This window comes from Pezoporus wallicus, unplaced genomic scaffold (genome assembly GCF_028554395.1).
Source record: "Pezoporus wallicus isolate ANWC-B61680 ecotype Strahan unplaced genomic scaffold, APGP_CSIRO_Pwel_v1 scaffold_2146, whole genome shotgun sequence".
NCBI classification, from domain to species: domain Eukaryota; kingdom Metazoa; phylum Chordata; class Aves; order Psittaciformes; family Psittacidae; genus Pezoporus; species Pezoporus wallicus.
Genome location: NW_026639769.1, coordinates 3,123,068 through 3,149,909, shown reverse-complemented (window position 1 = coordinate 3,149,909; position 26,842 = coordinate 3,123,068). Strand labels below are relative to the sequence as shown.

The following is a 26,842-nucleotide window of genomic DNA, read 5'->3' as shown; positions in this document are numbered from 1 at the left end:
TTGGCTGAAAAACTTCCAAACCATCACTGACGTGTCAAATTTCTTCCCTTAACAATGCTGGAAATATTTCCTCTCTGGTTTTCTTTCACTGTTTAATCATCCATTATTTTTTCATTGATTCTTATTAACTATGACAAAATCAGGATTTCATCCTAAATTTTCCTCCTGATGCTAATGATCATCATGTACAGATAGTCTTACAGGTAAAATGATACCATTTCTTGCCATGAATTAATTTTGTTTCAAGATACTAACATCCCAACTGCGTATTTTAAGTTTGAACATCTAAAATCTGCTTTCCCAATAATGTGAAATCAATAATAAAAAAAATATACATAATTTAAAATACAAACTTAAATGAAAAGTTGGTAGATACTTTAAGTAACAGAATTTCCTTTTGCTATACTTATTTCACAATGAGTCATATATCCAAGAACAAAATGAGAGATGATAGAAATAGATTAAGAAGGTAAGATAGCTAGAATAATAGAATAGATAAGAATAATAGAATAAGAATTCTTATTCAAGAAAGTAACTTCCTTCAAAAGCAAAATTTCAGGAACTTTTACACAGCAGTAAGTCACATCTCCTGGTTGCTTTGCTAACCCTTTAGAAATAGAGAGTTGACATTAAAATCAATAATCATATCCATTTGCAGGTGTTAAAGCACTTCCCAAAATAAGTCAGTAAAATAATCTCTGAAATGGTGCAATGAAGGCATTAAGATGAAGGTGGAATTGTTAGTGACAGAACCAGGAATTACAGTCCAGGTTTCCAGTCACCCTTGTGTGCTGAACTATCCCACCTCTGACAAATGTGTTAGGCTTCTTAATCTGCAATTTCCAAGTGATTTATTTAGCAACTTTAAACCATGTCACTCAACACAAATATCACGTCTGCTGGTTGCTCTGATTACAGTCACCTTCTGCCACTGCTCTTCAGAGCACAGTGCTCTGAGTACTGAGCCTGTTTTGGGGGCTTCCCAGAGGTGGCAGACTGAGGTCACTGCTTTTTCTTCCTTGTGTTTCCTCCTGCTCAACCTCCTCTTCTTCCTTTTTCTCCTCAGATGTGCTTAGGAGAGATTTTAACTCACTACAATGAGCTCCAATGATGCCCACCCTGTGAGAAAACATCATGTTAATCTGCTTGACACATTGAAGGAAAAGAAAATAGGAGAAAGGGGAACAGATCTGCCATGTTCCTTAGGTAAACCAGCAAGGAACCTTGCTTCCTTTAGCAGAGAATATCTCCTCTGCCACAGGTTAAAAACAGATCACCATGCTTATACCCTCAGTACCTTATATCATGTTTCTGTCTGGAGTTTACATGTGCACAATACAAATTGCATACATCCAAGAGAAGTTTGGCCCCGTTGCATACAGATTACATGACTCTGTGCGTAAATTATAAAGCCAAGATGCTCAGGATGCACCTAGCTTCCAAAGCATGCATAGAACAATGACATGTGAATTGTAGCAAATTTCACACTCTCAAGAAGTACCAGACTCGCTGGTTGTGTGTTGTAGATACATCCAAAGGTTTTGCATGCACAGAGCTGTAGCATTCATTAGATTGCCAGAACTCTGAAGATCCAGGCAAATTAAGGCAATTCTCAAATTCTAATTTCCAGGCAGAGAAAGAAGACTTATGAGGGAAAGTCTTACACGAAGCTTTACATACACTACAATGGAGCAAAACTGATTTACAGTGGTCCTGTTTACATTAGTTATTACATTAAAAAGCCCTGTAGTGATATTATTGTTAACCATAGCTGGATGGGTAATGGATTTCCTCTCAGATAGCCTGCCCAGGCTTGAAAGGTTTAGATTATATCAGAATAAAAGGTTATTTTTTAGATTATATCAGAATAAAAGGTTATCTATTACAATCCAAATTATATTTGAAAAATACAATGTAGTAAAATCACTTTTTTTTAATAAAGTGCATCAGTAATGTCTGATCAGAACACTATTAAAAACTAAAAGTCAAGAAGAAATATAAAATGGGAATATCATAAGAAGGAAAAAAATAAACATCCTATTTTGATTTTGTGAGGCTTTGATTAATTTCTGATCAAATTTATGTTAAGGCCTGTTTCCTTTCCCCATGAAACTTCTGAGTTTTAACAAAGCACTACAATGGATGGTAGCTGCTTTGCCATCAGCTAAGCAATGTGCTACCTCTGCAAGTTTCAGGCTTGCTCAGGTCTCTCAGGACTCACACTCCTGTTCCTCTGTAACTCCTGTATAGACCAAGTCCTCAGACCAATGGCCCCTCTCCTGGTGAGGAAGAGCTAGCTGTTTGACATCCTTCCTCATAGCACTACCAAATCTGTTTATGCAGAGAAGTAGCCCCTTACTTGTTAGCAAACACTTCAGAGAAGTCTGGCAGGTCACCACACGTGTGAGGTTGAGAGTCCCTACCCTTACAGTCCTGGTTTGGGAAGAAGTATTGAGCACTGTCCTTTGGTAAGGGCAGCAGCGTGCTCAGCACTGGTGAGCACTGCTGTATCATGGTGCTTATGGAAGGATGCTTGTCACGGTCTTTTCTTGAAAGAAAACAAATGCAGGTGTTAGTTCAGTGTATTCTGACAGGTCAGGTTCCCTAAGGACTCACCACATTGCCAGATGTGTACCTTGGATACAGCAATTGTGCAGTATTTGCATCAGCAGTTCCATCTCCTCGTTTCTGCAGCTCAATATTCTTCTTGCCTCTTAAGGCAGGATTGAACACATCAGAGAAAAGAAGCCTGCCAATTTCTTCCCGAATCACTTGGAAGTGCTTACATCTGAACACAAGCCAAGTCACATAGCTGCTGAAGTTGTGCAAGCCCTAAGCAGAAAACACAGACCCCTTTGTCACTGGGAAATGGCCCAGAGTCCCACTGCATCCCAGAGTACAGCTGGGCATGACTCCACTAAAATTCCAGCAACCATTTGACATCAACCTTTACCATGCTTGCATCAGTGAAGATTTGAAAGGACTGTTTTTTTTAAGGGTATGCAGACAGATGAGGCTAGAAACAGAGTTAGTTCAAATGGATTTAGTCTTGCCCAACTCTGACCAATTTGGCTTAGTTTTGCTGCTAGAAGACTAAGGCAATAACCTGAGATCACCACCCAGTTCCCTCAACAATCAATGGAAAGACACTGATGGGATGAGTCATTCTGTGTGGACTCCTATCACACACATCTGTCTCTAGAGGCAATAATTCACCTGCTGGCTGAGCTTCTCTTTTCTGCAATGGCTGTCAAGGCAACTGTCTGACTGGACTTGTTTGGGCAGCTGCAGGTAGACAAGATGATCCCCACCCTGAATGACAGCATTGTGATCACAGAAAATATTACTAGCAAATATGAACTCATCGCATCTCACCTTCACATGTCTGCTTACTGATTAAAAAAAAAACAGAATCTATCTTTTCCCTCCTATTTAACATTTGTGATCCCTGGCATAAGCTGGTTCAACTCTCAGTATCTCTACTAAGTCTGCTCTTGAAAAGATGGCATTGCTGGGATTGCTGTGTACACTTGGAATTGAATCCAGAGTTCCCCTCTTTCAAAGAAAGGCTTCCAAGTTCATGAAGTACAAAGTTTAACTTGGGTCCAGCTGTTTTGTATTAATTTGCTGTGAGTCTCATAAGTGGCTGATGGAGCTGTATTTTGCAGGCTAGAATAGCTTACTGGCATCTAGATATGTCACCAAGGGCAATGGAAATAAAAGAAGGCTGTAAAATTTCTTACCTACAGAGATAAAACTATGAGGCCAACAATGAGAAAAAATCCATACACCAGACTTCCCAGAGGGACCTCAGGCTATGGTGGGAACTGCCTGGGGTACAAAAGCCACAAAAGGAATGAAACTCCCTGGCTGAAGGCTCCAAGGAGAAAAGGCTTGGGCTGAAGGGCAAAAAGATGGTATTTTATAGGGGCATGTAGGCCCTAGAGGTAAACTTTTATTCAAGGGCTTCTGACCTACAAGATCCTCTACTGGGGGTACCAAAAAGGAAAGGAGCATTTGGATATGCAAGGGAGGGACATGCTCTGGGCTGACACTGAGTCACACTCGCTGTTTATCTTTGTGTCTTTCTTACCTCAAAGTAGCTCCGATCTTTCTGCAATGATGGTTTTTCCCTAAGGCAGTGAACGAGCACAAAATTAATAGCAGCCATCGTCTTTTCAGTTCTCTAAACAGAGCATTGAATATGACTCATGGGGCTATGCCAAGCTAGCATTTCACCAGAGCAATAAAGTTGTTGCTGGTAGATCCTTGTTACGAACGTGTAGAGACCCACTGTCCAAGAGAAAGGCAAGACTTCTGCATTGCCTCAGAAGGAGAAAATGCAAAATGTTGTATGGCTCAGTTAATTAAATCTGAGAACAAAGCTGGATGTGATGAGTGTGCAAGGCTCCCCACTTCTATGCTATCTAGACTGAGCTCTTTTCATGGGCCTCTCTAAAGTGGTCAGTGCTGATCTAATCCAGTTCCTACTGAAGTCAATTAAAAAACTCTTACTGACATCACTGGAAGAGCAACAAGCAGAGTTACCGAGGGCACAAAGCCAGGCCAATGTTGGTCATTAAACATGAAAACTAGGAAGGAGATGCCTGATGTATCTCCAAGAAGAAATATAAAACATGCCCAAGAATGACAAAGGGCCTTTGTTATAGAAGCAGCAATTTGCCCAGTGGAAGCCTGAGAGATGCTCTCACCACTCACTTGAGCTCAGGGATTCTCACACAAAGCCAAATGACTGTTCATTATGGTAACAGCCATTAAAGCAGAGAATGACACACACATCCCAGCAGCCTCTCCATTCTCTTGGAGATGGCACAACTCACCCACAAGGAAATGAAAGCAAATTTTCCCTGATAGCCTACAGATTCCCCACAGATCTGGCTTGGTGCTGCTAGATGCACAGGAAAGCCTGTCTCCACATCAGCTCTCATGATCTTGACTCCTGTCATGTCCCTTATCTTACTGGTAAAGTTAAGTGTTCCACACATCCAGGGCACCCCCAGCTGCCATCACACCAGAAACACCAATACAGAGCAGACAATGAAGATACTACCTTTCAGCACCATAGCAATATTTATCATCTTCTCAGCTTTACTTACTGATTTTTTGATAAAGAAGACCATGTATCTCTCTACCTGGCTCCCACCAGCCATAATCCCACTGACACTTCACATACTGTGCAAGGGAAAAGAAGCTTGACTCTGCAATGGCTGTTTTCCAAAGCACAACTCCCACAACTCGGAATGCTTTTGATTCCTTATGAATTCTGGTAAAGCACATTATTCTGTCTTCAGAGTACTAGAGCAGAGAAATCTAAAGTGACTCCAGCTTCTTACACCTAAATGTGAGACCCAACTTCACCTTTTAACATTACACAGCTTGTGCACTGTCTTACAACCAGTCCTTAGCTTAGTAGAGGGTTAAATGTAGAGGTCAGCAACAGAAAATAATGCTAATAATTAGAGTCAAATAAGGCCAGGGGTCTCCACCCTTCTTTCTCCCAGTGCTTTCTTCCCTGGGGTGAGGTATTAAGCTAAGAGACCTGCTTGAAGCAAAGTTTCCTAAAGTAAGTGTAGAACTAGGAGGCACATCCCATGTCTAGGGCACAGTTGCTTATTACCTAGGAAAATACAGAAAGGGTCAGGAAAACATCTAACTTGCAACAAGCTTCAGGACAGGACTTGAAAGAATGAGCAAAAAGCATCATATTACTAGTGATATGGTCATATTGATTTCTCAGAGCTGTGAACGGGGTGGGATGAGTTCATGCATAAAAGAAGAGGGCAGAACAGCCAAGAGCAAACAGTGCAGTAAGATGGTGTTTGGATGCAAGGTGATAGTGGATTCAGACATCTACAAGATGTGCATAGGGGCACACGGGGAAGAAATGCTTCCTGTGCCGTTGAACATCTCCCTCCACCACTGCTGTGACTCCAGCTGCTCATGGATCAAGCCAGCTTCAAGGATCAGTAAGGGCTGGCTCAGTGTTTGCTCCATCGATACATGCAGCTTTGGGGACATTCTGTATTTTTCCCATTATAACAAATGCCCATAAGGAAACTGGCACCATGAAAAGGTTGCACAATCCCCAACAACTTGAAAGGAGAAAGCCAGACACACCTATTCCTTCCTCAGCACTGGAGGCAGAAAAGGACTAATGCTAACATACACAAATAACAGGTCTGGGATAGTATGAAGATAGGATTCTAATGTTGCATTTTACAAATCATGTAAATGGTTAAGATGAAAATGTTCTCCACCTGAGCTTCCCTTTTTAAAATTCCAGAGAAAATCTTACATGAAAAATTGGTAGTGTGAACACTAAAAATTGTCCATGTGAACACAGGGACATTTGGCAGATCTGGAAAGGAAAGCAGTTTACCAACATAACATAAGATTTCATTAAAATGTTGTCATGGTGAATTAAAGCGAAAAGCAAAACTTGAACAAGACCATGAACCCATAGTTGGGTTATAAGAAAATACAGCAAAACTGGGGATGGCACATTATCAATAATTTCTCAGCTATTTAATCTAAACTTTTTTCAGGTTAAAAAAAAAACTATCAAAACTAAACTTTCTGACAGTTTCCATTTTGATGAAGGACCTTTCCCATCCAAAAACATGTGTGCTCAAAAAATTCCTAACCATCTTTGAGAGTGCTAATCAGTTCTGTCCTTTAGCTTTTGTATTTGGCAGTTCATATAATGGTCTGGGAGGATCCAGATAACATTTAAGGCTAAACTGAGTCAGCCTGGAAAAGATTGTATTTATGTAATTGCAGTATGGTATGGGAAGTGCCCTATATTATAACACACTCAGCATTAGCCTAACTCTGAAGTCAGCTGTAGTCAGCTACCGCCACCCTGTTATGAGTAACTCAGTGAGGTCTCTCTTTATGCAGCACCTTACATCATCAAGGCTTTAAGACACAGCTCTTTTATAGCCTTTGTGTTTTCACAGCCTGGACACCGACATCCCAACCCACTGCCAACCTCTAACCCCCCTGTGATGGAAATATTAAAGAATACAATTGTTTCAGCTCTCTGCTCTCACTCCCATGCTGGTATTTTTATTGCTACTGGACACCTTGCTTGCCTCAATCCTGCACATTCCCACCCAGCAGGCAGTAAGAGTGAGTGAAGAGGCAACAGAGCTAACTAGCTGGGTATACAACAGGCTGTTTTATCCAGCTGCTCCCAGTTCCTGGATTCAAGTTATTTTCTGCAGTAAGTTCCTCCAACTGCAGACATTAGGGCCACCCAACAGAAACAATGAAATCCTCCCAGTCCAACAAGTGAGAAAGTTGAGAGGATGTTTTTGCTCAACAGGAACCTGGGAACAAGGATCTGGCAAAGAAGGCTGCTCCCAGGAGTGCCTGGTGAAATGCTGATGTGCCAGGATGCAAGGGAACACATCCTTAATTCTCAGGGCCCAGCACTTTGTGGGCTGGGGCACACTAAAATGAAAGCCCTGTTGGGACAGCAATTTCAGCTCCCCTTTGACTCCATCATTTCACAGGTTACCTTGTCCTCTTGATTAGAAGGAAGCCCAGGTTCTCCCATCCCAGCCAGGAGCAAGGTTGCCCAGGGCTATGTGATAGGAAGGCAGGTGAAGGTGTCTCTGACTCCTCTGGGGACTGGCAGCAGTTTCACACCAACCAACAGAAAAAGTCTGCCTGAAACTGCTCTAAGAAGATCCCATGGGACTGGGGTTCTGGGTGGTGACTGCCAGCTCCTTTTTACTGCCAGGGAAAGGAAACATTGTGCAGGAACATAGATGGCTGACAAAGGACTCCACAACACTAGCACAGCACGTGATCGCTCTGTCGTTACATTCTCCTTCCAATAACCATTTTTTGTGGTGCTTAGCTGCCAGCCAGGGCTAAACCATAACACTTTCATGTCCTTTTAAAACTCCCCTTTTCTTGTGCTCATCATTCCATTGTTTTGTCTGCCTTTTTAAACACCCTCCTATCCAATCTGGCCTTCTTCAGTTTCTGTTTCATTCTCTCTGTGGGTTTCTCTCCCTTATCAGTTCACTGTTGGAACCATTGCATCTAAAGAGAAGCTGGTCTCCATCATTCTGAAAAAGCCATGCACTGTCTTCCCCACTAAGAAGACCTACACTTCCAATGCCCAAGCACAAGCTCTTCTTGTCTCTAATTCCTTCACTTACTACTCTTCAGGAACATGGTCTCCATCACTTACTAGGCTAGTCTTGGCAGCCTAGTAAGTCTCACACTTGGCATAAAAGGGAATTCAGGCAGGGATCAGTGGCAACCAGCAGAAACATAGTAATTTGCTGTCAAGATTTAGTTAAGAGGAAGTGGCAGGGGTAAGATCCAGGGCTGGCACCGATTTTTGCCCTGCTGACTTTCACATTGAACCTATTAAAGTTTCCTGCTCTATATACCTAGCAAGGCTTCTGCCTATCAGGGAGAGCTTTCCAGTCTGGTATGCAAAGCTCTGCTGCAACTCATTGTGGACACTCTTGGTGTTGGTTATAGGATGAGATAGAGCTGCAGGGAGATCAGGACACTTCTCTGCCCCATGGTCCTTTAGTCCTCTGTGACTCCTTGGCTTACAAGACATTTATTACCCTGGGCATTTACTTGTATCAATCAACAGAGGCCTTGGCTCTGGGCTGCTGTGGCCCTTGACAAAGTCCCCAGAAGGGACTGGCTTACTTTCTGCTAGACTGCTGTGCCACGCGTCGTCCAAGGATAAGGTTACAGTACGCCTTGGCAAGGTGAATCCTGGACATTGCTAACTTCTCCAACACATTGTCCATTTCTGTCTTCTCAAAAGATATCATAGTCCTGTTGAAAACAAAAAGGGAAAAAAGTGTTCAGAGAAGGTGCTCTGGACAGAAGGGCTGCCAGAAAGAGTGTCTGTTCTGAGCCTTCGTTTTCATGCACATAGACCAACATGCTGCATGATACCACTGTGAAGAGACCCCACTGTAGCAAGCATGGGTTCAGATGCTTCCAGCGCAGCTTGGCAATGCTGGTGGGGCCACAAGACAGTCTCTCTTACTCCACACAACCTATAAGCTGCATACCCACAGACCATCTTTGATCCTGCATAGCTTACGAACCCTTTCTGCAGCCTGCATAAAAGTCCTGGAGGTGCATTTAGATATCCCCAGGCACAGGCTCTGCCGCTGGGTGGCCTGGAGCAGTTGGTCTGGCTCATTCAGAGACTGCACTCACTCCTCTTCAAAAACACACACGAAATGCTTTTGGGACTGCCTCTAAACAGGAACGGCTGCCACCACAAGCCTGTATTTTAAACCAATTCAGATCAAACACTAAGGAATGCTAAACGAAAGAGCTTTCTATTTCCTCTGCTTCCCCTGTAATCCACCTGAGTGTCTGGTGGTGCCTGGGAGTGCTGCTAGCCTAAAACTTACCAGCCTCCTTTCACACTCAGGAGAGTTGGTTTTATCTGTCCTATCACTGATGGCCTCCAGCTGTAAAACTTCCTACACAATCCATCTTTAATAAATTAGGACAATTACTCTGGGCTTCTGAAGGATAATTGCTAATAAACTTCAACAGATTTTCCCCAAAATACATGAAAGGGTTGGAAGCAGAAACAGAAAATAAAAGGGAAAAAAAATGCAGGACAGAAATAATAGCCCTTGTTCCGTTCATGTCTCATCCACCGCTGGCAAGTTTTTGTTCTTAGAGTCACTATTTCAGAGGTGAATACTCCCAAGCTGTCTGCAGTGTGAGAATGCCTCATGCCCACTGCTTTGGAAAACTGGTTGGTTATTTTTGAAGTTAGTTACAAGATCTTCCTGAATCTAGAAAAAGCCAGGAAAGTCTCAGGCTTGGATTTACAAAGAATCAACATGGCATCAACGAAAGACAAAGTCACAAGAAGTCAAAGATGTCCAGATTCATCCTGATAGGAGCCCCTTTCAATACTTTCTCTTCCAAAGAAAGTTCAACACACAGAAGCAATGACTTCTGAAGCTAGGATGGTCTTAGATGTTGTCTTGAGGCAATGTGGGCTAGGATCAAGACAGTTGAGGAACTCAGGCTAACTCAGGCTAACAGGCCTGGCTCTCTGTGGACAAAAGTAGACCCAACAGCTGAGTCAGGAAGCCCAAATGGCAGGAATCCCAAAACACACCAACTAGGAGCAAGAATAACCAGTGCTGTTTTCTGTATTGCACAGGGTCTACAAGAAGAGTAGCTCGAGAACTGCAAAGCCATTGGATGTGTCTGTCATACAGGAACATGAGGCTGATAAAAGACTAGGTGGGTCACCAAGCCTGTCTCCAAGTAATCTGTCTGTCAGTTAACTAGGAGCAAATTATAGGTATCACTAATGAGAAACATGAAATGGTACCAGCAGGTCTTGCCTGCAGTCTGTCTCTACTTCTGGCACACAGGCTATTCTATATAGGAAAGCAAGAAAGCTTCTATAAAATTTATAAATATAAATTATATCTTGAAGGAAGGGGGAGGGAGTTTTCCTCTAGAGTAGGCCACTCACAACAGCCCTGAACATGGGATTTATGTGGGATAGTTACAGGAAACCAAATGGCTATGCGATTTTTTTCACATGCTCACAAGTACATCAGCATATCACAAACCCAAGGATTCTTATCACCAGTGTAATTTTATGTCATTATGATTCTATTATGTAATTATAAAATCCCTTTCACAAGCTCACGGAGCTCCACCTTCAGAAACAAAGTAGTTTTCTTGTCTGCCCCCACTGCTTCTAGTGGAAGATCATTCCAGATGTTTACTCCACAGGAGGTGAAAGTCCTTGCTACATTTGATTTGAAGTATATCACATACCAAGTGCAGAATTGGACCAGGTGGATTACAGAGGAAATGGGAAGTTATTGCATCTCTTTTCCTGCTTGAACAGGAAAAGAGAGGAAGTACCAGAAAGCTCTTCACACCAAATCAGTGAAGGTGCTAAAACAATTAAGGATGAACTTCAACATTAAATAGGACCTGAAACTGCCTTCTGTCATTTTATTTTCCTTCCTTGTATTTATACTTCAGTATATCAATATCCTGAATTCCTGTTGCTGCATGGTATTTTTCTTTAAGCTTTTCTGATGTTAGCATAGTACAGTATGCAGGTAATCCTGACAAGAAAGCCACTTCCCTCCAGGGGAGGTAATGAATTTAAATGAAACAGTATTGTAGAAGTGGAGAGTAAGTACATGTTTCCCACCAAAAGGCAGACTCACTCTGGGAGCACTGCATGGCAGAACACACTGAAAAGTCTCTCCTGGCACTGCTTATAGCTGATACCTACTAACCAGAGCCCTCTTGATCCAAGAAACATTGCAACAGGTCCAAACTTCTCTTTGTTTCAGCCTGGTTTTGTATTTGCCACACCAGTAGATGATACAATCCATATTGAGGAGTCATGACCCATGGAGTGGCCTCCTTGTCTTCTACCAGCTAAGAGCAAGGGTATCATTTTGCAAATTGCACCCCAGAGCACTTCAACTGAATCTATGATGTTTGTGTGTGAAACTATGCTGATGGTTTTATTTATGAATTACTCATTGCACAATGAAAGAAACACCTGTCTGCATCTATGGATGTAGAGCAAATCAATTCCTTAAGGCCAGCAATCCTCCAACAGTGTTTTCTTCAATACAGATAAATCAGCCACTCTTTATATCAAAGCTTCCTGAATTGTGAAGCAAGCAATCATTAAGTGTTTTAAGAAAATCAATTCCCAGAGACTGTTACAGACTCCAGAAACTCACTGAAGTTTCTTACAATCATGGTTTGTAATTCTGTAATGCTTTCTCCCATGGCATATAACCCTCTAACACAGCAGCTCCTAAACTATTCCCTTTCCATTCTGCAAGGTAGCAAGTGTGGTCATACACCCTTACTTGGGAGCTGCTTTCCTAGCATGTATTCCTCATGTTATAACATGTTTCTAGCACCCAAGAGTCACCTGAACCTGCTTTGCAAAGTATTTAGAAATGAAGTATTAAAGTGATGTGACCCAAAGCACAAATTAACACCCAGCAGACTCAGGTGTGACTATTTGCTGCTTTGTATTGCAAGAAGAAATGACTGGATGCTAATGTTAATACTGGGAAATGTCATTTAGGGATGGTAATTTGATCCAGGGCACTCACACAGATTTAACGTTGGTGGTAGCATTAATGATTTATTCATTTTTGCAGCATTACCTTGAGAAGCTACATTATTTGGTGACCCTGTTGCAACAAGCACTGGATCCTGCCACCATCTTGAAAGGGAGATTACGGTGATGCCATGCCATGTGAACAACAGTGCATGCTGCTCAGGGCAAAGCTGGGGCAAAGTGGGGTTCCAACCCTTCCAGAAAATCTGCCTCTACATAGTCAGAGGAACCTATGTCTTGGAGAGTATGGGACACCTAAACGGTGAGACCAAGGGCTTTTTCTCTGTACTATTTGATATACTAGGCCAGTACAGCAAGCAGTCCTCGTTCACACACACATTCCCACTGATTCTGACATGAAAGACTGCCCTGTGATTCCAAATTTGCTGGGGCAAGCTCTGTGTACTTACACCCCTAAAGTCTTGTACTCACAAAGTCAAGGATCTGTATTTCTTTTCCAGGGCAATTTTTTCCAGGTAAAAAGATATGTAGAAGAGCAGGGCCATGAGGAAATCATCTAGTTTCTCATTCCTAAATGAGAGGTAGAAAGGTCACTGTGAAGTCTTCAGATTTACAGATATTGACACTACCAGACCATTATGAAAAAGAACAAAGTCTCTGCTCAAGGGCCTGCATAATACCGAATATTAGCTATGTGGCTGAGATGTATTCGTAGCCAGCACTACACCTCAAACTAAGATTTTGAAGGCTTTTAGAGAATTACTAAGAGTCCAATAAACATGATAAAGAATGGATTCAATTGGATATTACCAGACATACTTCCAAGAAGAATGTTTTCTGCACTAAACATACTGAAAGAGTGGCATTCATTTTCAAAGGAAGAGGGATACAACTCAGACTCCTCTCCCCGTCTGAAAGGACAGTATGACTAAGGATCAACAAGGTCTAGAGATGCATTCCTAAGTCAATGATAATGTAGCCACTGTATGGCCCTGGTGATGACAGGAATATGCCTTTGAGAAATAATGCTCCACCTGCTGCCTCCTTGCTTATAGCCTGTAGAGAAGTGATGCTGATAAGTGACAGTAGCAAATAATGAGCCCTGAAGCTCTTACATGAACAGCAGCAGGACAGGAAGAAAGCCCAGACTCCCAGTCATGTTAGCACTCCTGGTGCACACAATATTGCAGATGTGCTGGCTAACATGGAATTTAACTTAGAGTAAAATGGATAATAGTCTTGGGATATTTAGGCCCAAGTTCTTGGCTTCTCTTAGGTAACAGAGTGGAAGACTTTCAAACAGGTGATAGGATTATTTCTCTGCACATGTCAAGGACAACATGCATTTGGTATTGTTTTCCACTGAACCTTCCAGATGAGATTTTAAACCTCCGATATTTCACATTCTACTTCTCATACACCCTGCTCCCTCCCCTACCATCCACACACAAACGATTCTCAAAACAAACTCTAAATAACATACCCCATAACTACTTCAAGTGCCAACGTGTGATGTGACTCATGTGTGTCTTTCATAAGCAAAGCAGCATCTGAAAACATACACAGGAGAAAAGCAATACTTCCTCAAAAAAATTGCTAGTGTTAGTAGAAATAGCACCCTAACTTGTATGGGCGATGCCTTGCTGATACAAAATACCAGCAATTACTCACATTTGACGTCATCTAACGTCACATATTCATGTTGTACCCACTGGGATATCATATGCAATTTTCCTTCTTTGTCAGCCAGCTTTCTTTCAGGGAGCTTTGAACTGCAATCATCTTGGAAGACGCTGGTGGTTGACCAATATATAACATTTAAGGACACAGTGTTAATTCCAGTTTGAGAATATTATCTCCTTGGCATGTACTGTCTTCATTGCACTTAGTTTCAAAGGGACAGGCAGCGAAATGTGTTTGGCAGGTATTCTGAACTAACTTTCAGCTATTATTACCACAAAACAGGCTGGGGATGTGGAGAAAAATAGGACATTTCACCTCTAAGGTTGCTTCTGAAGTTGCTCTTTTAGTTGCTAATATAATAAATTGCAACTATATTATTTAGATCAAAGAGGTTTTAAGCAATGGATGAAAGTCACTGTGTTGTGAATTTATAAAATTAATATTAATAATAATAATCTTTGAAGTGCCTCACAGAGATGAATTAATTACCTCACAATACTCTTTAGAGTAGATGAGAATTATTACCTCATTCTAAGTGATCTGGAAACAGCAACAAAGATGCTGAATGACTTTACCAAAGTCATACCAGGCTAGTGCCTGAGCTAGCATTCAACATCAGGCATGTCTGGCTCTGTCTTTATGTTCAGACCACTCATCCACCCTGTTGAAATGACAGCTGTTTCCTGCTTCATGTGCTTTGTTCAGGCATGATCCTAAGACAATGAATAAAAATATTCCCACCCAAATGATCTTGTTTCATTTTGAGCCAGGCTAGTGAAATTGAAATACCTCTTTAACGTCCTTACACGTATTTCCTGAAAGAGAGTATTTTTTCCTTCTTTAAGGTTTTTCTCAGCTGCTGGACTGGAGCTGGAATATAGAGTATGAGCATGATTAGTATGAGTTTAAATTACTAGCAGCAGTACAAAGAGGTCAACATCCTATGATACAAAGCTATATCTACTCTGGCCTCTGACACTAAGAAAACATCTGGGTTGTGGTGAGGTCAGGATGAGACACTGCTTTCAAAAATACAGAAGCAAGAGTAATGGGGTTTCCCTGGGTCTTCCTGCTCTATCTCCTGCTACCATATGCACTCTGTCATGAGAACTCCTCAAGCAATGTCCCGAGTGGCTTTAGGAAGATTTTACACATAAACTGCTCCATTCCAGGGCTTTTATTTGGGATCTTTGAGGGCAGAGACAGGCAGAGGTCACCAGGGAGCTCACACCTCTCCCTGGAGAGCTACTGGGCAGAGTCAGCAGCGTTCCCAAGCCCAACAGAGAAGCTGGCCAGAGCTGCTGAGACACAGACCATGAGAGGAGCCTGCAGTAGTGTATGACCAATAGAGAGGTGAGCAGCCTGGTTCCACCATGACAAAGGTCTGGAAAATGCCCAGCAGGGCAGGCGGCAGCAGCAGGCAGTGCATGACTGACCCACCATAGCCATGATACACCATGCTCCCTGCCCTGCACTTGAGAAGAGAGCAGGAGGGAGATGGTTCAAGTGTTGGGGTCTTTCTGCCCCAGTGGTCTAAATGGCCTGAAAAAGTCTTAATGCACAGTTGCCACAGACATTCAAAGTACAGTTACATGGAGTTTGGTCCCTGTAGAGCTGTGGTTTCCCGAAAGGCCTGCAGTACTCTGATGCTCTCACCATTGCACAGGGTCAAATGTAACACCGGCAAAAGAAAACATCAGTCTGTGGACCTTCACACATAGACACCCAGGGTGGCATCTGGCCCTCACATCCAGCACTGCTATTCCGGTGTCTTGTGCATGATTCTGACACATGGTAGGACTTGCCACATACTTTTAGCCATTCCCCTGTAGTGACCTTGGCTTGAAAGCAGTATGAAGTAAATGTTTATTTCTGGTTTTCTCTGTTAAGATGATGCCACAGAGCATCATCAGTTAAGGAGCTCCAGTCTCAATTAAAAAGAGAAGAAAAGAGAAAGAAAAGAGAAAGAAAAAAGAAGAAAAGAAAAGAAAAGAAAAGAAAAGAAAAGAAAAGAAAAGAAAAGAAAAGAAAAGAAAAGAAAAGAAAAGAAAAGAAAAGAAAAGAAAAGAAAAGAAAAGAAAAGAAAAGAAAAGAAAAGAAAAGAAAAGAAAAGAAAAGAAAAGAAAAGAAAAGGAAAAGAAAAGAAAAAGCAAGAATTTGTCCTGTAGTCAATGTTCAAGTAAAAAAAAATATTAGACACTGATTTTACCTTACTTGGAACTGCTGTATCAAGGCCTAAACCTGCATAATTTGAAAATAAACATCTTTCTTACCTTGCAAATTCAAGGGTGTTAGTATCATCTTTCCAGTACCACACACCTGGTCTTACTGTCTGCAAGAAAAACAGTACATGTCATAAATCTATGCTCAAGTTCTCAGCCCAGCAAGGTGTTTATCATTCAAGCACTGTGCGTATGGGCCAATTTCTGTCTTTCTTCAGTTTGCTTTTCACCCAGATGTTGTTTAAGAGTTATCTGCACAGAAGTTCTCTAAGATTAAAGGTTGACAGTGAAAGAAAGGAAAACATGTATCTGTCCCTTTTTATGTCTTTCAAGTTATGAATAAATAATTGACAGTTTGCTATCGAACATCAGTCCTTTGATTGCCAGTGAATCAATAAAGCCTGAGAAATCAAATGGAGACACTCACTGAAAAACTAATTGTTGCTTTTATTTAATAACATTTATGTAATTGTAGAGACTAAGTGTCAGGAGAAAGGAATATGTTATGCATTTTCCTGATATTCTGAGAAGTTTAAAGAAACACGAGATAGATGGTTCAGGGGACACTGGACAAAACGACTTGTAACAGCATTTTAGAGTATCCGTATGTTTTTTTAAAAATATCCATTTAAAAAATCCCCTGGAAATAAATAAGAGGTTTTAGTCCTTTCTTAATTAACATGAGAGACTTGCAAACCCTTAACTACTATTTGCAGGTCACCTTTAAAGCAAAATTACTCTTATTGCTGAAATCCTCCTGCCCACAAATTTGAATTTAGTGAAGCTTTAAGGCTTTCTAAGTCTTTCTGCCAGGTACCATTCAGCCAGCCAGCCACAAGGCTCTCACAATTCTTGCTCAATCTAATTTGGTAGTAGAGTGCCGGATATGGGACACCAGAATAATTTCACCTCCGCAGCCAGCAGCCCATGTAATGGTTAGACCACAGAGATGAATATTAGGAAACTATGGCTCTAATCCTTTGACAAAAAGTGGTTATTTCAACTTGTCTGTTCTAGCCTTCAGTTCCAGCTCTCTAAATACTGGTTTACAACTCTTGGATGAACAGGGGCGTGCAGGTGCTGTACTTTTATGTTACACACAAGGGATTACGAACCACGAAAGAAAAACAGAAAAGGTGGTAGCACAGCATAGCAAGGCCTACCAGCACATCACAGGAAGGAGAAAATACCACTCCTGTGTCTTCAAAATACAGCTCAGCTGCTTCTCACTATTACAAATGGCTGAATGACTGTCCCCAACTGCTGTGCTCCCTGGCTGGAGCAGTGGGACAGGTCCGTGCCCTGCCCACCCCATGCAGCCCTCCCATGTGCCCCAGGATCTGCTGCAAAGGCAAACATGAACGGCAGCAACAAGAAGGAGCTGGGAAAGGTGGGGAGACTCACAGGTAACATGGTGCTTGGCTGGGAGACACCAGAGCAAGGGGCAAGGCAGGCACTGTTTCTGGCGGTATCCTGGTGACAGCCTCCTGTCCCCTAGGAATCACAGATCCCAACACACAAGTCCCCCTTCAGCCTGCTCTGTTGGCTGGGACTCACAGTCTGCGTGTTTTGCTCCCTCCCAGCTCTGCTAAGCAGCTTCCTTGGGTAACATTTTAGTCCAAACAGGCAAATTAAGCACTTTCCATGCAATAGCATCTCCACAGCCACTCACTGGGCTCACGGTGTTTTTGAGGGGTGGGAGGTGCAGAGGTTTTCCTGGTTACTGGCCCAGGACGAGCAGCAGTGAAGGCAGCTGTGCCTGGCCCCTCTGCTATGGGCATTGGTGTCTGTACAGCACTCTGAATGTTAAACATACTTTAGTTTCAGACTTTACAAGATTCAAAAGTATATCTACAGCATCTCAAGTCTATGACATGACCTAGGTCCCAACACAAGCAACCAGCTCAAGTTGCCCATTGGGAAGCACTTGCTTTTGCAAGCAGAGAATCTCTCATACTAGTCATTCACAGTGGGTCAGTGTTAAATATAACTGGTACTGCTTACATCGTACCCAAAATTGGTACAAGTTATAGGAACAAAAGCACTTTTTGCCAGTAGAAGTCCCCACGAAGGGTGAGGCTTCACATTACAGCTAAGCCACCTAATAGCTAGTTGTTGACAGAAGAGGCATTTTTGCTCCCTCCCATCAATTTTTACAACATTTATCTTTTGTTGACTCTTTATCTTCTCTGTCCCCACAGCAATGCGGCTCCCTACACTGTCAAAAATAGTAATCCAGCAAAAATAAATAAGAAGCTTTCTGCTGAGTTAGCATTTTACATCAGTTCATGGTGGAGTCAAAGAAGGGCCAGCGGACATACAGGTAAAGACAAGGGGACAGGGGGAGGACCACACTTTTCAGTACATGTGGTCAGCTATAAGGCGAAAACCAGTCATAATCTAAGAAAATTTTGTTAGTATAGCTGCACTAGGCCAGTATATACTTTCAAGAGATGAAAATACCTGACCTAAGACTTTCAGATAAATCAGTTCAGTAAGACAGAAGGAACATATCCTGTGCTTTTGGCTCTTAAAGTTGGCATTAATTTTTGCAATAGTTTCTGAGATGTTCATGATCACATGGAAAAACAAATGGGGAAAGAACATTGTTTTAAAATAACTTGTCCCTAACTTACCCCCATTTCCACAGCCCTCCAAACACTGCAACTATTCTCCTATAGGTACTCTTTAAAGGTTTATTCATGCAAATATAGTCAGCCCATGGATAGATAAGCAAAAATCTCAGATCAGCCTGAAAATTCAGCTCTGGCTCTGTCCTCTACAGCCATCTCATCTCATCTCTTTCTTTTCTTTCTTTTTTTTTTTTCTGCCAGTTGTATTGGGTATGTTTTGTTTCCAGTTGCTATTACAGGCTGCCAAGTACGTATCCATGACTTGGCAGCCAAGTTACATATTTAAGAGGATGAGAGAAGCAGGTTTAGAAACGACCTCAGATCTCACCCATGGCAGCCGGCAGCACTATAGAAATAGGCTCCCCACCAGGGTAAATGGGGAGATATGGAACTGGTAGCTTGTTGACTCATTTGCATAGAGTAGGGCTGTCATCAGCCTCAGGAGACCATTATCCCATCTTGGCTCCAGCAGAAGTCATGCCAAAAGGACTGGCAAAAGTAAAGGCAGAGTTGCAGATAACTTGGGCTACCTGCTAACATTCACAGCACAGGAGGCAGGGGAGACAACCCTCCACCTCTACTAATGTTGGGAGAAAATTGTCACAAAAAGCCCAGACTAAAGATAGGGAGAAACTAAGACTCAGAACTACCTACAGGGAGAACAACTGTGAAGGAAAAGGCTGGGGCTGATTGCTAAAGACAGAGCAGACTAGGCAGGCAGGGAAGGCCTGGGAATCAGGGCAGAAGACAGATGAACTAGGGGAAAACTAAGATAAATCCAGCAGGGATTTATGGAGAGTGGGACAGAATTGGCTCTGGCCCAGCACATGGACCAGGATAGGCCACAGTTTCAGGTGGAAACCCAAGACTGAATTACCAGGGCAGGAGACTTGGGATACTCAGAAGCAGCACTGTACTACCCTTCACCAAGTGTCTGCTGGAGGAGAACAGTTCAGCCCAAGTATTTCATGAGCTAAGGCTGCAGAGGGAAGCATCAAGCATCCCACCCATGCTGACTGCCCAAATGGCTATCAGTCTTGAAAAAGAATTAGAAGCTTGGCATTGTGTGGCAAAGGAGATTAGTGTCTGTTGGATCCCTGCTTCAGCTGTTGCAAGAGTTGGAAGCTGTAAAAGGAGTGAGCCAGAAGATTAGAATTGGAATTAAGGTATAAAAGTTGAAGCAGTTGAAGGCTACATGGGAAACTGATTTCCACATGGGCTTCAGTCACAGAATGCCAGGCAAATCACTCCAACCTGCATTCAACCCTAATGACCATCATTTGAATGCTCTTTTCTTTCTGAGCAAATGGCTTGGCTTTGTGGAATTCTGAAATGCAGGACTCGGTATCCATAACTGTGACAGAAGCCAATGGGAACTCCGCTTTGAACAGCCTTAAAAACCATTTAATACTAAGCTGTCTGAAAAAAAAAGCTCCTTGTCGTCTCCAGGGAAGACCATGCAATAGACACGTGGCATCTGGCTTTTGCTGATTAGTTTTATCACCATCTTTCTGTGGGAATTATGCACATCTCAGGGCTGAAAACTGAATTGATAATATTGTGAAGCACTTGAGATGTAATGGTGATGACCTCCACAGGCAACCTCCTAAGCGATAATTCTTCTCCAGAGCCAAGGCTGGAAAGCACACAGAAAAGAGAGTGTAAATTGTACTGGGAAGTATTACTTTCTTTGAGCACACGCTGCCCATTGTGTGCACTGTTTCTTTCTACAGAAGAAGAAAAATAAAAAGCAACTGTTACTGCATAATTAAAAACTGGGTTCTAAAGCACAAGCACAAAGCAAGCAAGAAATCAGCTTGCTCTGATGGTCATAATTCTGAACAACTGACCTTGCAGCTGTAATAGGCTTCTTTTCATGTTGCCATGTTTGTGTGTCCATGTGCATCCCAGTAGCTGGGAACACTCAACAGTATGTGAATATATCCATTCTTCAAGTATATCTGATGTTTCAGTTGGATATCACACCCAGAAAATAAACACATGAATAAACTCAACAAAATTATCACTGACTCACCATCCAGCCATTCACTTCTTTTCTGCCTCTTATTTCTTCTTGCTGTGTCAGGTCTGCCTTCCATACCCACCGCATTAATTTCCTCCTCTTTTCCCAGGGTCAGTTAAATGACAGGCCTGGTTTCTCTCAGCATATTAGACTCTGTGTGCACACTACTGTTTGTATTAGAAACACAAGTGCAGAATTCAATTTCACAGTAACTAATTCTTAGTCCATGACTACGCCATTTACCTGCCAAGTACTTCTGCCTGCTCATTAGGAACAGGATCATGCTATATGAATGGAATAAATAATGTCCTAAGGCATGATACTGTGAACACTGGTATGTTTTTCCACTTCAGATTTGTGCAAAATTGAAGCTCAAAATTTCTTGGTTTCAACAATTTGCACTGTTTTCACATGCCAGCACTGCTGCATTTCAGTCCCATTCCTTGGACCACACACAGCAAAGGGTAGTTGGACAGCTACACTGTAAGTCCTGGAGAGATACTGTGTCCTTCTCACATCCTGACTTCCTGAGGCACCAGCACTAGCCTTGCCGCAGATTCAGAGCCCTGTGGCCTGGCTATCTGCCGCGTTCAGTGGTGGCTACATCCACAGCCACAAACTGGCTAAAGGTGTTTGATACGCAAAGGCAGCAATAGCTACTGAGCCCACGTCTAAGAGAAATCAGGAGGCAGTGATTGCCTAGCACTGCTTATGGGAATGCAGGCTGCTTTTGGAAAGCCAGAAAAACCAGCTGCACATTCTTTTACTGAAATCCTCATGCAATTACTCCCTCTGCATTGTTTTATCAAATGAGATTACTGAACATTAGCAGTTGTCAGCTGTTTTCATACAGCTAGGCATTTGCCTTGTGCCCCCAGTAATCAGCCTTTTGCTATTAACATGCCTCTAATAGGAAAGCCGAAATATTGAAATGTACCTCATACTCAGTAGGTATTTTCAAAACTTTTATTTTGATTCTGTATTCTGAGGCACTCAGAAATCTATGGAGCTTAACAAAAGCGTCATAGCCTATTTTCTAGTTCTGCTGTAGGATATAATAACCATCTACATGCTACAGAATTAGGAAAACAAGTGAAAATTTAATATAGAAGTACTATAGGCAAGATCTCTATTCAACTCTATAAGTTTTGAAGGTAGCTTTTGCAGGGAACTTCTTCAGTTTTAGTTTTAATTTGTTACAGGACTTATTGGCTTATTAGAATTTTTAGTTTAGTTAGCCTCCACCTGCAGTGCTGGGGATAGGACTAAGGACGTACTATCATCAGTTCTCTTTAACCAGACTGTGTTGGTACATTTGCAAACATGTTGTGAATGAGATCTGCAGCAGGAAAAGGATTCTGCCAAATGAGAGATAAATGTGGTTTTGATAGAAATAAGCTTACATTTTTAGATACAGCCTGGAAAAAAAACTAATGCTGTGTTCAGCTATGATATGATTGCTAGAGTGTCAGTTCAACCATGCAACAGCTCGTACAGGGACTGACTTAAAAATATTTCATTATGCTTGCCAGTGAATAGCAAGACAACCAAGACCCTAAATCCATATTTTTATCTAGAGTGCTGCCTGAAACAGATAGCATTGGCACTGCTAGAAGTCTTTTTGTTCTTCAATCTTATTAAAAATAGATTTTTAACTGCTGACCTGCAATCATTTGGAGCAGCAAAATTTTGAACTGCTCCAACAGAAAGGGTACAGGTGCTGCTAACTGCTACCTAAGCATAAGCAAGAATGACTTTACGCTGCTTGGTCCAGGATATAACAGCGATCTGTCAACTTTGCACTGGCCAACACACACTAAACCAAGTCCTGAATGATGGGAGAGAGTGTCTTCAGCAATAGAAAAGGAACAAAAATTTCCTATACTGCTACTGATTTTCCTTAAAAGAAAGACTACAAGAAACATGTTGGCTCTTAAAGGGAAATTCACCCCCTCTCTGAAATTCCTGGCTCATGCTGTTATTGGGATGACGAGGAACCAGCTAGTTTGTGTCTACACCCTACTGATGCAGGAGAGAGTAAAGGCAAATGGGTCATGCAAGGGTGGATCATGGTTTTTTAATACTGCTGTTTCATATGTGGAAATGAAATATGTTGTTGCATCTGGAAATGCTGGCCTGCCCCACTATATAATCACCATGCTGCTGCAAGCAAAATCTACTCTGGAGGCAGGTCTATGCTATAGGCTTCTGCCTGCATAAATAAGTGGATGAGAATGGAGGAGAGATGTGATACCTGACCCACATAGGTGTGCTAAAGCAGCTTTACTAGCATAACTTGTTTTGCTGTGGGGTAGGGAGGGGTTATAACTTTCTTGTGATGAACAACTGCAGAGCGTAATTTTGCTGCTGTAAGAGCATCCACATGCTTTGCTGGTTTAATATCACAGAATTCCCATGTGCCAATGTACAGTGGCTGTGATGTAGGCAGAGATTAGACCACTGTGTGCTTTCTAAAGGGACACAGTAAGGGAAACTTATGCAGGAAGAAGGCAAAAGAGGAGAACTGGAACACCTTTTAAGTAAGTAGAGCTTGAAATGCAATGCACTGACAAGACTGAAAAAAAAAAAAAGAACTTTAAAATACATCATGTCTTAACTGTGAGCGTAAGGACATGCTTTTTAACATGATGCCTTGCATTTAGCAGAAGTGCAGAGTCTGAAAACGTGAATTCCCTGAACATTTCCTTTCTTTTTGCTGTTCCTCGTACGTATCTCTTAGAGTGGCTCACATTGGAGAAGACAAAATTTCTGGTGCAGTACTAAGATGCCACATCTCCTTCAAAGTTGTCACCACGTGGCTGTGCCCCACAGTGCCCTAACCCTTCAAGGAGAACCTCTCAAATAAATGACAGGCAGCTCCCCAGAGAAAGGCTGCCCAGCCTGCAGGGCCCTATGCCGTGTCTCCCGAGAGATAAAAGGAAGGCTGCCAGGATATATTCATTCCTGCCCTTAAGATAGTATCACAAGGGATGAGCAGGGCTGTAGCCTGTCTGCTAAGTCCTGTGTGCAAACTTCAAACAGACGCTCTGGAAGCTGCAGGGCACGGGGCTGACTCACCCAGCCGGCTGGCTGGACGCAGCCTGCCCAAACACGTCTCAGCGTTCCAGCTCCCGGGTGGGTTGCCCCCAGACACCTCACTTGTCCTCAGCTCCCCCCCAAGGCCTCTCACATGGCACGTTGTTGCAGTAATGCTTTTGGGCTTTGTCTTTTTCTGGCTCTCCCCTGCAAAGCGAGGGTAGGGAATTGCAGGGTGACCTGCATCACACACAGGAGTGATTGCTTTGCATTGCTCCACACCTGGATGCACCATAAGTAAGGTGCTAAGGCGCCTAAGGTTTTAATTTGGGTGATTAAATTCTTCAGTATTAATGCTACCAGTGTTCTTCTATATGAAATAATACCATCCATACAAACTCAATCAGCAAATATAAGGAGTTACAAAGTTATAATCACTTTATATCCTTCCTATGGGTTTGGTCCTTTGCACAGCCCTGTTTAAGAATAAGCAAGCTCAGAAACCCAGGCCCATGGTTTTGACGGAAGATGCTGGCATTCCTGGTGAGTCAGGACAGTACAAAGGATGAGAGACGCGGAGCACAGAAGCAATGAAACTGCAGATTTTAGACAAGATTATTTTCCTGGCTTTGCCAAATTCATTTGAAATGTGCAACTGCTCCCCAGAACTACAACTATTTGCAAATGAGGAGCAGCATTTTCCCCTCTGACATTTACTTTATTTAAGAAAACGGGGGGGGGACAAATGTAGTCCCAGCAGAGTCTACGGGAAGTTTCAACTAATAGGATCAGAGCTCATGCTATGGTAAGTACAGTATACTTAAAATCAATTCAGAGTTTATTCTTTGTTTTATAAACTAAGTGAATGAATGCAAGGAATCTAGCTCTGAGCCCTTCAAGTTTCCTGCCACTTGCATTTTGGGGGCTTGTTCACATATTTGAAAGGCTACTTTGTGCCTCAGGACTTAAATCCTTTTCCAGTCATGTAAGTCAGCAGAAGTTTCTCATGTTTCACATATCCCACACACAGTCCAGGTGTGTCCACACTAAAAAATATCCCTTTCCAAGGGAAAAATAAATAAATAAATAAATATATATATACACACATATATACATATGCACACAATTACTCCACTGTTAACTTGCTCATGCCCTCAGCCTCTGGGGTATTTTAACCATCTGGACAGGCACTACACTTCCGTGGTCTCTGTTGCTCCCTGCCTGCCCCACCACTAACGGGCACAGAGCAGCAGTGGCCAAGCTGAGAGAAAGGACAGATGACAGCACAGGCTTGTGACAAACCATCTGCTGTGTGCATTTAGCTACAGCAGCTCTGCAACACACTTAAATAGACATTTGGGAAAAACAACAAAAAATTGCATTTAATAACTGGGCAGCAATGCTGAGGAATGCACAGCAAGGGCTGAAAAGTAAAGGAAACTATGTGGCAAGGGCAATTACCAGTCAGTTAGTAGGAAAAAAAGGTCACCTACATTTTCAACAAACATGAATGCTACCTAATCCTTACCATTGTGCCACAGTAGTGAGATTTCAGTCAGGAAGAGTGTATCTAGCAAAGCTTGACAGTTTGCAGCAACAGCTTTTCACTTACAGATCATCTCCTCTATTCATAAGCATATATACCTATTAGTTCCTTAAAAAAGAAGTAAAATTTGAAACTCATTCTATTGCCTTATTCTCATGGGTCCTGTATACCTCAGCCTGGAAATCAAGAGGGCAATTGCCAGCAAGATGCCATACACATCAATACCAAAAGCACCCAGCCTCATTACAGCCTGTCGAGATTTCACTGCAGCACTCAGCAGGTGCTGAAGTTTCTGTGACTTCTCGGATCTCTAAGTGACGGCACAGCCATTTCACTAGGAACCATTCAATAAACTTGGGTTTGAATCACTTGTGACAACAGCTGATCATACAAGCTTTTAACAAGCTTCACACTCCCCCACGGCAGCTACTGGAACCCCTTCCAGTAGCCAGTGAAGAAAACCCCCCAGTCAGTGCCCTGGCAAACCAGCGAGGAAAAATCCACATGGTAAATCAGAGTCCTACATCTGTGATGATTATTAAACACCAAGTCTATTTTTGTCAGCCTCATCACAAAATATTTTTAGATACTTTTTATATACATATATATACACATCAGTTACAAGCTGAAGGAACTGAAGTCCTCAACCTTCCTTGCAGCACAGGAAGCCAGCAGGGCAGCGCTGCTGTGCTTCCCAGCACCCCAACAGTCCCACTTACAACCGAGCAAACAAACCAAAGCACAGCAGATGACTGCCTTCAGCTGCCCACTGCTCTGCGGTTTTCTCCCTTAAAGGACAAGCCAGTCAAAAAATGTGCATGTCATCAGAATCCTCCATTAGAGCTCATTAATTTTCAGCTCCTCAGAGTCTAAACACTGCATGTTTTTTGCTTTCTTAAACAAATGAAGAGCTCTGGAGACAGTTTGTAGTAAAGTCAGACAAGTTTAACTACTACAAATTTTGCCTGTTCCCTCAAGTTCTGCATCTCAGCTCCCTGCTCAGCACTCCCAGCTCTCAGGGTGTCCTTGGCATCAGGGAGTGGCAGGGGTGGAAAAACCAAGCCCACAAACAAAAAACCAAACACATTCGGTGAAGTATATGCTCAGTTTGTACACCAGCAATCCAAAAATAACTCTGTAACAACACAATAGCTGGCCACAAACCCATCTGTTTTATCAAGCCTAGCACCTGCCAAGCACGACTGTTTTTGTTGTACTTATTTCCCCACTGTTTGCTCACAGCAAGAGGAACACAGCATTTCCCCGTGTATTTCCAGGGCTGGAGCAGCTGGGCTGGGTCCTGCCGCCCACACCACAAGCTGTGGATTAAGAGCAGGTCCTGCCCCAGAACAACACCCCTTGCTTGGGGTAACTTTTCCCTCCCCAGTGCTCCCCAGGCTGTGCTCTGTTCCAGCGAGCTGCCACCCCCCATCCCACCGAAGCAGCTACTTTACTCACTTTCTGCTCCCAGCACGTTCCTGGGTGCAAGAGCTCAGGGGCTGCAGACACCACCAGGAAGGCCCTCCTCACACACCCACCCCACTACTGCCCCTTCACAGAGAGGAGGAAGATATG

The 26,842-nt window shown here is 42.6% G+C and overlaps 1 protein-coding gene across 4 annotated transcripts; it reads right to left on the bottom strand.

Annotated features, from left to right (window-relative positions):
- Positions 1–1,928: 1,928 nt before the first annotated feature.
- On the bottom strand, positions 1,929–20,372 carry PPP1R36 (protein phosphatase 1 regulatory subunit 36). 4 transcript variants are annotated; one of them, XM_057416116.1, is made up of 10 exons: positions 20,167–20,372; positions 16,081–16,139; positions 14,597–14,677; positions 13,796–13,917; positions 13,608–13,674; positions 12,596–12,694; positions 8,707–8,838; positions 4,094–4,133; positions 2,636–2,832; positions 1,929–2,548 (listed from the first exon to the last, which is right to left on the bottom strand). In XM_057416116.1, the coding sequence occupies exons 1-10, from the start codon at positions 20,167–20,169 to the stop codon at positions 2,356–2,358; spliced, it is 993 nt and encodes a 330-aa protein (XP_057272099.1). In that variant the 5' UTR covers positions 20,170–20,372; the 3' UTR covers positions 1,929–2,355. The 4 variants fall into 4 exon arrangements, with proteins under 4 accessions (XP_057272099.1, XP_057272100.1, XP_057272098.1 ...); XM_057416117.1 differs by having other exon boundaries at positions 14,614–14,677; XM_057416115.1 differs by lacking the exon at positions 20,167–20,372 and adding an exon at positions 17,434–17,506.
- Positions 20,373–26,842: the final 6,470 nt, after the last annotated feature.

Bases quoted from the DNA above. Each gene is read 5' to 3' on its own strand.
- PPP1R36 (XM_057416115.1), bottom strand. The intron at 13,918-14,596 runs GTATTTCAATTT...GTCAACCACCAG, and splicing joins CGTGTAAGGACGTTAAAGAG to CGTCTTCCAAGATGATTGCA. The intron at 4,134-8,706 runs GTAAGCCAGTCC...TCACTGCCTTAG, and splicing joins GCACAGCAGTCTAGCAGAAA to GGAAAAACCATCATTGCAGA.